At 45.2% G+C, this 12,435-nt stretch overlaps 1 protein-coding gene across 3 annotated transcripts in view; it reads left to right on the forward strand.

The window, feature by feature from the left end:
• Window positions 1-11,796, forward strand: part of CHAF1B (chromatin assembly factor 1 subunit B) — a 31,874-nt gene extending 20,078 nt beyond the window's left edge. For 2 of the 3 annotated variants that reach the window (XM_055374002.2, XM_004062763.3), the window contains exons 9-14: window positions 3,701-3,770; window positions 4,308-4,399; window positions 6,426-6,567; window positions 7,853-8,284; window positions 10,263-10,357; window positions 11,243-11,796. In XM_055374002.2, coding sequence (XP_055229977.1) covers window positions 3,701-3,770; window positions 4,308-4,399; window positions 6,426-6,567; window positions 7,853-8,284; window positions 10,263-10,357; window positions 11,243-11,334 — 923 coding nt within the window. In that variant the 3' untranslated portion in view covers window positions 11,335-11,796. The remainder of the gene's footprint in view (window positions 1-3,700; window positions 3,771-4,307; window positions 4,400-6,425; window positions 6,568-7,852; window positions 8,285-10,262; window positions 10,358-11,242) is intronic. The other variant, XM_055374003.2, reaches the window with a different exon arrangement.
• The last annotated feature ends 639 nt before the right edge of the window (window positions 11,797-12,435 follow it).

Here is a 12,435-nt window from a genome sequence, read left to right on the forward strand (position 1 = left end):
GCCACTCTAAAAATATTTTCAATTAAAATCAAGTAGCAAATGGATGTCTGTTATCAACGTTATTGTTCTTTGTGGTGTTAGTAAGTGTGGGAAAAACAGGAAAATGAAATTACAAAGATTGGAAAAGAACAGATAAAAAACTGCAATAGGATTGTATTTCTAGAAAATCCAAGAGATTTAAAAAATAGTATTAGAATTTTAAAAATAATTTGATAAGATGGCTGGATATTGTAAAATATATAAAAATTCATATCTTTCGTCTATATTGGCAGTGAGTACTTAGAAATGAAAGGAGGAGAAATATTTCATTCAGAGTAGTGCAAAACCTGCAAAATACATAGAGTAAATTTATTTATTTATTTATTTTTTGAGACAGGGTCTCACTCTGTCACCCAGGCTGGAGTACAGTGGTGTGATCATGGCCCACTGCATCAGCCTTGATCTCCTGAGTTCAAGGAATCCTCCCACCTCAGCCTCCCTACTAGCTGGGACCACAGGCGTGTAGCACCATGCCTGGCTAATTTTCTTATTTTTTTGTAGAGACATGGTCTTGCTATGTTGCCCAGGCTGGTCTTAAACTCCTGGGCTCAAGCACCCCTTCCGCCTCAGCCTCCCAAAGAGCTGGGATTACAGGTGTGAGCCACCACACCCAGGCAGAAGTAAATTTAATAAGAAAGGGGCAGGACCTTTATGGAGAAGTCTAGAAGGTCTTACTGAAGGTTATAAAGCAAGTTCTGAACAAATGGAAAGATATGTCGTGTTCTAACAATTAACATACTAATTTCATTTCCAATTAGAATTGCATTAAAGTTTTTTTTTTAATTGGATGAAATCTCAGCTTTGTTTAGTAGAATAAATGCTGAAGAATAGCCAAAGAAGTATGAAAAAAAAAAAAAAGCAGTGATACTTGGGAGGGCATTTGCCTCACCACATATCAGAAGATCCTATAACACTACTTTTATCCAATCAATATGGTGTTGCTATAGGAGCAAACAAATAGATTAGTGGACCAGAACACAGAATCCAGAAAAAGATCTCAGGATATAAGGCGATATAATATATGACCTCAGGTGCTGTTCCAGTGGGAAAAAATCTATTATTTATTTGTAATTAATTGTATGTTACTTAAATAATTCTCAAGAGAATTAGACACTGAAGGCAGATAGGACGAGTATGTCATTAAGAAGGTTGGGAAGTGTTGAGATTGGACAAAGACCTATTCCTCTTTTTTGAGAGGGTTTCACCCTTGTCGCCCAGGCTTGAGAGCATTGGCGTGATCTTGGCTCACTGCAACCTCCATCTCCTGAGTTCAAGCGATTCTTCTGCCTCAGCCTCCCAAGTAGCTGGGATTACAGGCGCCTGCCACCATGCCCAGTATTTTTGTATGTTTGTATTTTTAGTAGAGATGAGGTTTTACCATGTTGGCCAGGGTGGTCTCAAACTTCTGATCTCAGGTGATCCACCCGCCTCAGCCTCCCAAAGTGCTAGGATTACAGGCGTGAGCCACTGCACCTGGCCTCCTTTTTTTTTTAATTGACAGATGAAATTGTATGTAGTTGTGTACGACATGATGTTTTGAAGTATATATATGTTGTGGAATGACTAAATCTAGCTAATTAGCATAGCATGGTCTCACATAATTAGGATTTCTGTGGTTTGAACACTTTATATCTCTTAGCATTTTTCAGGAATATAATACATTGTTATGAACCATAATCATCATGTTGTACAAGAGATGGATCTTGCAAAGGGAGGACTCTATTATTGAATGAGTAGTGCTGGGGTAGCCAGCTATGTGGAAGAAGGTAAAATTGGACCCCTTGCCTAGATGTAAAAAATAAATTCCAGGTGAATTCAGTACTTAAACACAAAAGGTAAAAATAGAAAACTCTTGTAAGGAAATATATGAGGACATTCTAGGAATGGAGAAGACCCAATTAAGACTGGAAACTGGCTGGGCATGGTGGCTCAAGCCTGTAATCCCAGCACTCTGGGAGGCCAAGGTGGGTGGATCACCTGAGGTCTGGAGTTCAAGACCAGCCTGGCCAACATGGCAAAACCCTGTCTCTACTAAAAATACAAAAATTAGCCAGGCATGGTGATGCACACCTGTAATCCCAGCTACTCAAGAGCCTGAGGCAGGAGAATCGCTCCAACCCAGGAGGCAGAGGTTGCAGCGAGCCAAGATCGCACCACTGCACTCTAGCCTGGGCAACAGAGTGAGACTCTGTCTTAAAAAAAAAAAAAAGTATATGTTCAAGGATGCTTATTGCAAGCATTGTTTATAGTGGTAAAAAACCAAAAGCCAAAAAAATACTCATTAACAGAGGGTGGGTGAATGAATCTTGCAGTAAATATGCAGCTACAAAAAAATAATGCATCAGTGCTATGCAAGTTAACTTTCATGAGTGGTTGATTGAAACAAGCAAAATAAGGAGAAGTGTCAGTAATACCCTGTTTTGTAAAACAAATGGACTCAATAAAAAATATCATAGAGGTATACATGTGATTGAGTTATAACTGATTGTAATGATTATGTGAGCATGGAGGAAATATACAGATGACATAATGGTTTGTTGAATGTTAAAATGGATTTCTTGGGGATGGAAGAATGGAGTGGGATGAAAAGAGGGGCCTGGGTGCAGTGACTCACGCCTGTAATCCCAGCACGTTGGGAGGCGGAAGAGGGCAGATCACTTGAGGTCAGGAGTTCGAGACCACCCTGGCCAACATGGTGAAACCCCCTCTCTACTAAAAATACAAAAATTAGCCGGGCATAGTGGCAGGCACCTGTAATCCCAGCTACTCAGGAGGCTGAGGCAGGGGAATTGCTTGAACCTGGGAGGTGGAGGTTGCAGTGAGCCAAGATCACGCCATTGCACTCCAGCCTGGGTGACAGAGCAAGACTCCATCTCAAAAGAAAAAAAAAAGAGGGTAGCTATGTAGAATGTATTAATAATAATAATAAAAAAAGACTATTGATACTGTCTACTGCCCTCCCTGGTGGATATGAAACAGTCATATGTAAAGTTACGTGTGTGTATATGTATCAAGAAATAGCATAAAACAGGGAGATGTTTCCAAGAGCAGCAGTGTATGATGGTCACTCTGACAGGGCTGAACAGTTTTAAGTACAGCAGGGGGTGAGTGGAGAAGAGCTCTCAGATGGGGACTGTTCCCCAGAGTGAAGTCAGGTTCTGAAGGAGGCTGGAGGTTTCAGCAGAGGGCAAGGTCTCCTGGCAGCCTCATGGCTGGATAGGGAAGTTGGGGAAAGGCGAGTCTCAGCCTTTGGATGGCATCCAAGGCTGGAATCCAGGAAATAGAGATGAGGGTCCTAGGGAGAAAGGAGCCTGGGCAGCTGAATCTAGTCACGGTGCTTCAATCGAGGAATTGCCTGGAGGCTCAAAGGTGCCCTATGGCAAAGGCTCACTATGTTCTCCCGGCCCAAGATCAGAACCAGGTCCCCGGGGATTGCCCACAGGTAGGTGGAGATGACAGGTAGGTAGAACTGGAGTAAGGGCTGAGAACAGACAGTGCCGGAATATTTGTTTTTGTGCTCTGTCACAACATTGTCCAGAGAATATAACTGCAGGGGGAAGTATTTTGCAAACCGGAACTGAAGGCTCTTGAGTTTCTGTTGGTGAACAGCTTGCTGAAACAGTGACTTTTCTTTCCTCTCCCTCCCTTCCCTGTTCCCCAGCTGGATGTGTGGAATCTGGTGAAAATGTAATGAATACCACTTATGTTTTCTCCAGGAAGAATCTTAAAAGGTATGCAGTCAAGGAAATGTTTGAAATGTTTACGTTTTTTTTAGATGGAGTTTCGCTCTTGTTGCCCAGGCTGGAGTGCAATGGTGCGATCTCTGCTCACTGCAACCTCTGCCTCCCGGGTTCAAGTGATTCTCCTGCCTCAGCCTCTCGAGTAGCTGGGATTACAGGTGCCCGCCACCACTCCTAGTTAATTTTTGTATTTTTAGTAGAGATGGGGTTGCACCGTGTTGGCCAGGTTGGTTTCAAACTGCTGACCTCAAGTGGTCCGCTTGCCTCGGCCTCCCAAAGTGCTGGGAATACAGGCATGAGTCATTGCACCTGGCTTGTATTTTTTTTTTTTTTTTAGTAGAGATGGGGTTTTGTCATGTTGGCCAGGCTGGTCTTGAACTCCTGACCTCAGGCGATCCGCCTGCCTCCTCCTCCCAAAGTGCTGGGTTTATAGGTGTGAGCCACCATGCCCTGCCAAAATGTTTACCTTTTATTTTTGCTTTTGCTTAGTCACAGTGCCTTTTCCTAACACTGCAATTAATCCATTAGGCCCATCGCTCATCTTCCATGTCCTGGAAAAGCCACTCTTGCTGTTCGCTGCTGTCCGGTCTACTTTGAACTGAGGCCAGTGGTGGAAACAGGTATCCTCAGAGCCTCAGGGGTGTGTTATGTTTTCTCTCCGAAACAGGTCACCAGAGTGGGGTGGAGATTTGGATTCTGTCTTATGGGGAAAGGTGGGTATCTGGGTTTGGTTCAGTTCAGTTATTTTTAAAATATTTTATTTTTACATTTAAGTCTATTTATTTATTTATTTTGAGACCAGGTTATGAGCCTGGTTAATTTTTGTATTTTTGGTAGCGACAGCGTTTCACCATGTTGCCAAGGCTGGTCTTGAACTCCTGGACTCAAGTGATCCACCTGCCTCGGCCTCCCAAAGTGCTGGGATTACAGGTGTGAGCCCCTGTGCCCGGCCTGGTTTAGTTATTTTTAAAAGCTGGAGCAGAGACTGGGGTTATCAAAATACATGTCAGTTTTTTTTTCTTTTTTCTTTCTTCAGGATATATTTTCTTGCTTAAGGCACTTTAAAAGGAATGGACGTACTCCTTTTGTTTGTCTATGTCTCTGATTATCAATTTTCTTTTTCTTTTTTTTTTTTTTTTGAGATGGGGTCTTGCTCTGTCGCCCAGGCTGGAGTGCAGTGGTGCAATCTTGGCTCACTGCAACCTCTGCCTCCCAGGTTCAAGGGATTCTCCCTCCTATCCTCCAGAGTAGCTGGGATTACAGGCGCATGCCACCACACCCAGCTAATTTTTTGTATTTTTAGTAGAGATGGGATTTTGCCATATTGGCCAGGCTGGTCTCGAACTCCTGACCTCAGGTGATCCACCCACCTTGGCCTCCCAAAGTACTGGGATTATAGGCGTGAGCCATCACGCCCAGCCATTTTCTTTGTTTTCTTGTGCTTGGGGTTCATTGAACTTCGTAGATCTATCCGTTTATAGTTTTTATTACATTTATTACATTTGGGAAGTTTCAGCCATTTTTCCTTCAAATATTATTTCTGTTATTCCCTTCTCTTATTCAAATACTCCCGTTACACATGTATTATATTAGGTTCTTTGAAATTAGTTCCTGGCCTTTGATACTGCTTACTTTTTTTGTTTTTTTCTTCTTCCAGTGTTTGATTTTGGAAGTCTCTATAGCTGTGTTTTGAGTTTGCTAACCCTTTCTTCTGCATGCTCTGCCCTTGGTCCCATCCAGTGTGTTTTTCTTTGTTGTGGTTCTCATCTCTAGAGGTTCACTCTGGGTTTTCCTTATATATTCTGTGCCTCTCCATGCTCCATTTTTCCTCTTGCTGCTTTCTTTTTTTTTTTTTTCTTGCTCTGTTGCCCAGGCTGGGGTGCAGTGGTATAATCTCGGCTCGTTGCAGCCTTCGTCTCCCAGGTTCAAGTGAATCTCCCACCTCAGCCTCCCAAGTAGCCAGGATTACAGGTGTGCGCCACCACACCCAGCTACTTTTTTTATTTTTAGTAGAGGCAGGGTTTTGCCATGTTGGCCAGTCTGGTTTCGAACTCCTGACCTCAGGTGATCTGCCCGCCTCAGTTTCCTCTTGCTTCTTAAGCATATAGAATGCAGTTATAATAGCTCTTTTAATGTCCTTGTATACAGGTTGGTTTTGATTTTTTTCTCCTCATTGTGGGTCATATCTTCCTGTTTTTGTTTGCCTGGTACTTTTTGATTAGATACCAGACACTGACTTTTACTTTAGTGGATGCTGGATGGATTTTTATTCTTATAAATATTCTTTTTTTTTTTTTTTTTTTTTTTTTTTTTTTGCGACAGAGTCTTCCTCTGCCGCTAAGGCTGGAGTACGGTGGTGCAATCTGAGCTCACTGCAACCTCCGCCTCCTGGGTTCAAGCGATTCTCCTGTCTCAGCCTCCTGAGTAGTTGGTACTACAGGCACACACCCCCACGCCTGGCTAATTTTTGTATTTTTAATAGAGACGGGGTTTTGCCATGTTGCTTAGGCAGGTCTCAAACTCCTGAGCTCAAGTGATCCACCCAGCTCAGCCTCCCAAAGTGCTGGGATTCTAGGCGTGAGCCATTGCACCCGGTCAGAAGCCTTGTTTCTGTGGTTTTACTTTGTCTCTGTCCCCGACCCCCAGGTGTGGAGCTGATGAGTCTGCCCTACCGCCTGGTGTTTGCTGTGGCCTCGGAGGACTCCGTGCTTCTGTATGACACCCAGCAGTCCTTCCCTTTTGGTTACGTGTCTAATATACATTACCACACCCTCAGTGACATTTCATGGTGAGTGGCTGCTAATGAGGGAGAGTGAGTGAAGGAGACCGTGGCTGTATCCTGGAAGACACCCCGGGGTTAGGGATCATTTCATTACTAAAGATGGCTTTTGGGGACATATTCACCAATTTTGTTTCTTATTTATTTTTTTGAGACCAAGTATCACTCTGTCACCCAGGCTGGAGTGCAGCGGTGTGATCTCGTTTCACTGCAACCTCCACCTCCCAGGTTCAAGTGATTTTCATGCCTCAGCTTCCCAAGTAGCTGGGATTACAGGTGCACGCCACTACGCCTGCCTAATTCTTGTGGTTTTAGTAGAGATGGGGTTTCGCCCTGTTGGCCAGGCTGGTCTCAAACTCCTGGGCTCAAGCGATCCTCCTGCCCCAGCCTCCCAAAGTGCTGGGATTACAGGCGTGAGCCACTACGCCCGGCCCCAATTTTGTTTTTTAAAGGAATCAACATTAAAAGGAAAACCGTTTCTAGTTTGCCACAATACTTGCTTCTTATTTTCACACTAGTGGGTTTTGATGGCATTCAGATTGCCTTGTGGGGTTAACTGGACTTTGATAAACTGAGGGGAGGCCTTGTAGACTCCCTGGCCATTTGGGGACTTCTGCGGCCCTCTGGGAAGAAGCCCTTGGCTGCATGCCCCTGCTGCCCAGGACAGGGAAGTGCCCCAAGCTGGGCCTGTGTAGAGGATGTCACTCAGCACTGCCCTTCTGCCACCTTTTGGTCCCCAATTCAGCCCCCGTGGCCTGCTTGGCCCAGTGTGAGGTTTTTTTTTTTTTGAAACGGAGTCTCACTCTGTCATCCAGGCTGGAGTGCAGTGGAACGATCTTGGCTCACTACAACCTCCGCCTCCTGGGTTCAAGCAATTCTCCTGCCTCAGCCTCCCGAATAGCTGGGATTACAGGCGCCCACCACCATGCCTGGCTAATTTTTTTGTATTTGTGGTAGAGACAGGGTTTCACCATGTTGGCCAGGCTGGTCTCTAACTCCTGACCTCAAATGATCCACCTGCCTTGGCCTCCCAAAGTGCTGGGATTACAGGCGTGAGCCACCGCACCCAGCCTATTCAAGTGAAAATTGCTAGTAGCACAGATAGGTTGCAGCGACTTAGCAAATCGCGATGAAACTGCATGAGTGAGTCGCTATCACACACTCTTTTCCAGTTGTATCTTTTCCCTGGTTTTTGCCTTCAAACAAGCTTGTGATTTTGCTCGAACTTCCCTCTTCTAACTAGATGTGAGAGTGTTGGTAAGGTCTGTAACTTTTCCCTGTTTTGGGGACGAAGGTCCAGCGATGGTGCCTTCCTGGCCATTTCTTCCACGGACGGTTACTGCTCATTTGTGACATTTGAGAAAGATGAACTTGGAATTCCTTTGAAAGAGAAGCCAGTTTTGAGCATGAGAACTCCTGATACAGCAAAGAAAACCAAGAGTCAGACACATCGAGGGTCTTCGCCAGGACCCAGACCGGTAGAGGGAACCCCTGCCAGCAGAACCCAAGACCCCAGCAGCCCCGGCACGACCCCCCCTCAGGCCAGACAGGCCCCAGCCCCAACAGTCATCAGGGACCCTCCCTCCATCACTCCTGCTGTCAAAAGCCCCTTGCCGGGGCCTTCGGAGGAGAAGACCCTGCAGCCCAGTAGTCAAAACACAAAAGCCCACCCATCCCGGAGGGTCACTCTGAACACACTGCAAGCCTGGAGCAAGACAACACCCCGGTAAGAACTTGTTGGAACAAGATGTCATTGCAAAATGAAACACAAAATGCAGACAGAACGCTCCCACCCTGCTGCAGGTGAAATTTCAGGCGGCGAATGCTTCATGCCAGTAGGTTGCCAGAGAGATTCTTAACTTCAAATCCGAGAGTGTCATTTTTTGCATATAGGCCTCTGTTTGTTCCTCCATTTCCTGCCTGTCAGATAAAGCCCAGGCTCCTATGCACACACACAGACTGTGATTTGGCTGCAGCCTGTCATCCAGGACTGTGGCCACTCTCTCTCCTGAGTCCGTGGCCTTCATCTCCAGCCTAGTCCTGAATGTCATCTTCCCAGAGCACTCTCTGCCCTTTGAGGCCTCTGTCCTTCCCTTCTCTGGGGAAGCCCTGGACATCTCTTCCTCTTGGTGATGCCAGGAGTCTCCTGAAAGACCCATTTGAATGTACCCTCTCTGTTTGCAGTCTTTGTGGCCCTTCAGCCTTTCCCTTGTCACCACACATCAGATTCCGTAGCAGGTGCTTTGATGCTCCAGTTTCCCCTGCTGGTTGTGAGCCCCCAAGGACAGGAAGCAGGTCCCATTTTTTATTTATGCTGTTCTGCCCAGGATGTAGGCAATTCCAGGAGTGTCTTCCTGAGACCGCATTTGATGTCTCCAGCAGCCTGGTCGGTGAGAAACGGAGGTCCTGATCTGATAAATAATCCCCAGGAGGTGCAGAGTCGTTTCTTCCCTGCTTACATCAGCGTGGCTGGCACTCATGCCTGTGTCTGCCACTTCTACTGGATACAGAGCCACTTAGCACATCCTTCTGCTGTCAGGCAGCACAGCCTCCTGTTTCCATCCTTCCCCTGCAGCTGATGTCCAGTTACCCCTCTTATCCTGTATAGTTCCTTCTCCACCAAGCCCTCTGCCTCCCAACCTTCCCATAAACTGAGTCACGAGGAGAGCTGGGAAGGGGGATGCAGAGGGGAGTGGTGGGGATGGTGAGCTGGACAGAAGCGCCCTGTGCCTCTCAGCCTCTCCTGCGCCAATAGGTCTTCTTTGGCAAGTTCATAATATGTGTATGGGTTGCTGGCTTTAACGCCCTCTTAAAATCTCTCATTTCTTTCTGCAGATTAGCAATGTATTTTACAATTTTTCTGTTTGTTTTTATGTGATGGAAGGTATTCCTTGAACTATTTTTGGTATTAAATTATTTTTCCCCTCTTGATTTCTTCTGAATTATTTACCAAGCTTCTTGAAGGTGTAATCTTTTGCAAACAAGAATAGTTGTTGAAAATTAAGACTCTGGGTTTTTATTTATTTATTTATTCATTTGAGACAGGGTCTTGCCCTGTTGCCCAGGCTGGAGTGCGATGGCATGCTCTCTGCTCACTGCAACCTCCGCCTTCTGGGTTCAAGTGATTCTCCTACCTCAGCCTCTCAGGTAGCTGGGATTACAGGCATGCGCCACCATGCCTGGCTGACTTTTTGCATTTTTAGTAGAGACGAGGTTTCGCCATGTTGGTCAAGCTGGTCGAAAACTCCTGACCTCAAGTGATCTGCCCGCCTCAGCCCGCCAAAGTGCTGGGATTACAGGCGCGAACCATCTTGCCCGGCCCAACGCTCTGGATTTTAAAAAAGTATTACCTGTGTTTCGGCGCTTTCTATATATAGAAACCATATCTGACTGCCTTTTACAGCAGCCAGCAGAGTGTTCACAAGACCATGGGTAATGAACAGAACACAGGTTTTGAAACTTCTCGATGACTGGTTATGGTTTAAGTTGACTGTTATAAATGTGATGGTTTAACTTAATACATGAATGTAATCCTCAGTTATTAAACAAGTGGGCACATCTTACTATTTAATGCCTTGAACCATAAGTTCAGCTGAAAATTTAAGAATTTCCTTTGGTAGTTTTGAAGGTTGGTATCATACATAAACAATTCCTGTGATACTAATGAGCCATCACCCCTCTACTTTTTTTTTTTTTAAATCAAGGAGAATAAACTTAACACCCTTAAAGACAGACACTCCACCAAGTTCTGTACCAACCAGTGTGATTTCCACCCCTTCTACAGAAGAAATTCAGTCAGGTAAGTAATATTGTTACTGGTTTAATATAATTAAAGGTAGAGTATCTTTTCTTTTGTTCTTTTGGAAATTAATGCCGTCTAATTTTAAGTCAGTTCTGAGACAGCAGGGATGCATCTCATTGGAACCATTGTTTAAACCCACTGGCTGCCTGTTTACACCTCAGCAGGGGGGCACCTGGCCAGTGAGAGCATCCTGGTGAGCCAGGGAGTGGGTTCAGTAGGAGATCGTCTAGATCAGGTTTCTCCACCTGATGACTATTGACCTTTTGGGCCAGGTAATTCTTTGTTGTGGAGGACTGTCCTGTGTATTATGGATGTTTAGCAGCATCCCTGGGTGCTACTTCTTGCCCATGACATTCTTTTTTTTTTTTTTCTTTTTTTTGAGATGCAGTCTTGCTCTGTCGCCCAGGCTGGAATGCAGTGGCACGATTTCGGCTCACTGCAACCTCCACCTCCCACGTTCAAGCAATTCTCCTGCCTCGGCCTCCCGAGTAGCTGGGACTACAGGCATGTGCCATCACACCCGGGTAATTTTTGTATTTTTAGTAGAGTCGGGGTTTCACCACGTTGGCCAGGCTGGTCTTGAACTCCTGGCCTCAAATGATCCACCCGCCTCAGCCTCCCAAAGTGCTGCGATTACAGGCGTGAGCCACCGCGCCCAGCTTGCCCATGACATTCTAAAATGCCACTAGACATTGCCCACTGTCCCTTGAGAGGCAAAATCGCCCCTGGTTGAGAGCCACTCTATAGAACTTCCATTATATCAGTATAGGATCTTGCCAGGCAGCTCAGTTCCGTGTCTTGGCTCTGTATTCTGTAAATGTCAGCCCTTGACTTCCAGAATTCTTCATTTACTTGCCAACCTTATGTTTGTTAATGTTGCAGAGACGCCTGGAGACGCTCAGGGCAGTCCCCCAGAGCTAAAGCGGCCCAGACTCGATGAAAACAAAGGAGGCACGGAAAGTCTGGACCCTTGATGGGACCTCGGCTTCTGCTCGAAGCCTACCAGGCCCCCGGTGTGTGCAGGGAGACGGTAAAGCTGGAGGTGCCTGAGACCAGGGCTTCCATGGAGCGGGACACACTGTAAATGGATTTCTATAACAGAAGTGACATGTGTACTGATTTTTCTCCAGAAATATGGATGCTGTTGTATTCAGTATCCATTTTTAACTCGGGGACATGAACATTTTAACATAGTAAATCCTCTTTTTGATGAGTTTCTGAAACTGGAGCGGTTCAACGTTATCCAGTGTGAAAATCAGTGAGTCCTCCCTGGCATCCTCGTGAAAGTGCACACACTTCATGGAGGGACTCCTTTTCAATAAGAGTTAGGAAGATGAGAAAGTAATTTGAGATTTTACTCTGTCGAATTTTAGAGTATTTGAAGTGATTGTTAGATTTCACTTCTAAGGAGTTGATTGATTAAACTTTGGAAGGTAGTTGTGTTTGTTTTCTGATTTTAAAGGTGACGATGCTTATTCTGTTAGTAACTAAGTGAAGTGAAAAAGATGGGTATCACCCATCATCTTCCCACCAGAAGTAACCCTCGTTAATGTTGTAGTATATTTCCTTAGCATTTTTGTGGATCTATTTATTCTAAAAAGAGTTGAGATTTTATTTCATATGCAATTTGGTATCTAAATAGGTTAGTTTTTTAGATTGGTTTTTCAAAGCAAAAAAAGTATCTTTTTTGTTTTTTGAGACAGGGTCTTGCTCTGTTGCCCAGGCTGGAGTGCAGTGGCGCTATCTCAGCTCACTGCAGCCTCGACCTCCTGGGCTCGAACGATCCTTCCACCTCAGCTTCCCGAGTAGCTGGGACTACAGGCATGTGCCACCATGCCATGCTAATTTCACACACACATGCACCCACACACACATGCACCCACACACACACATATATATGATACATATATATATATATATACAAACACACACACAAGTATGTGTTTTATATATATATATTTTTTTCTTTTTTTTTTGAGATGGAGTCTCACTCTGTCGCCCAGGCTGGAGTGCAGTGGCACAATCTTGGCTCACTATAATCTCCGCCTCCTGGGTTCAAATGATTCTCCTGCCTC

This window comes from Gorilla gorilla, chromosome 22 (genome assembly GCF_029281585.2).
Source record: "Gorilla gorilla gorilla isolate KB3781 chromosome 22, NHGRI_mGorGor1-v2.1_pri, whole genome shotgun sequence".
NCBI lineage: Eukaryota > Metazoa > Chordata > Mammalia > Primates > Hominidae > Gorilla > Gorilla gorilla.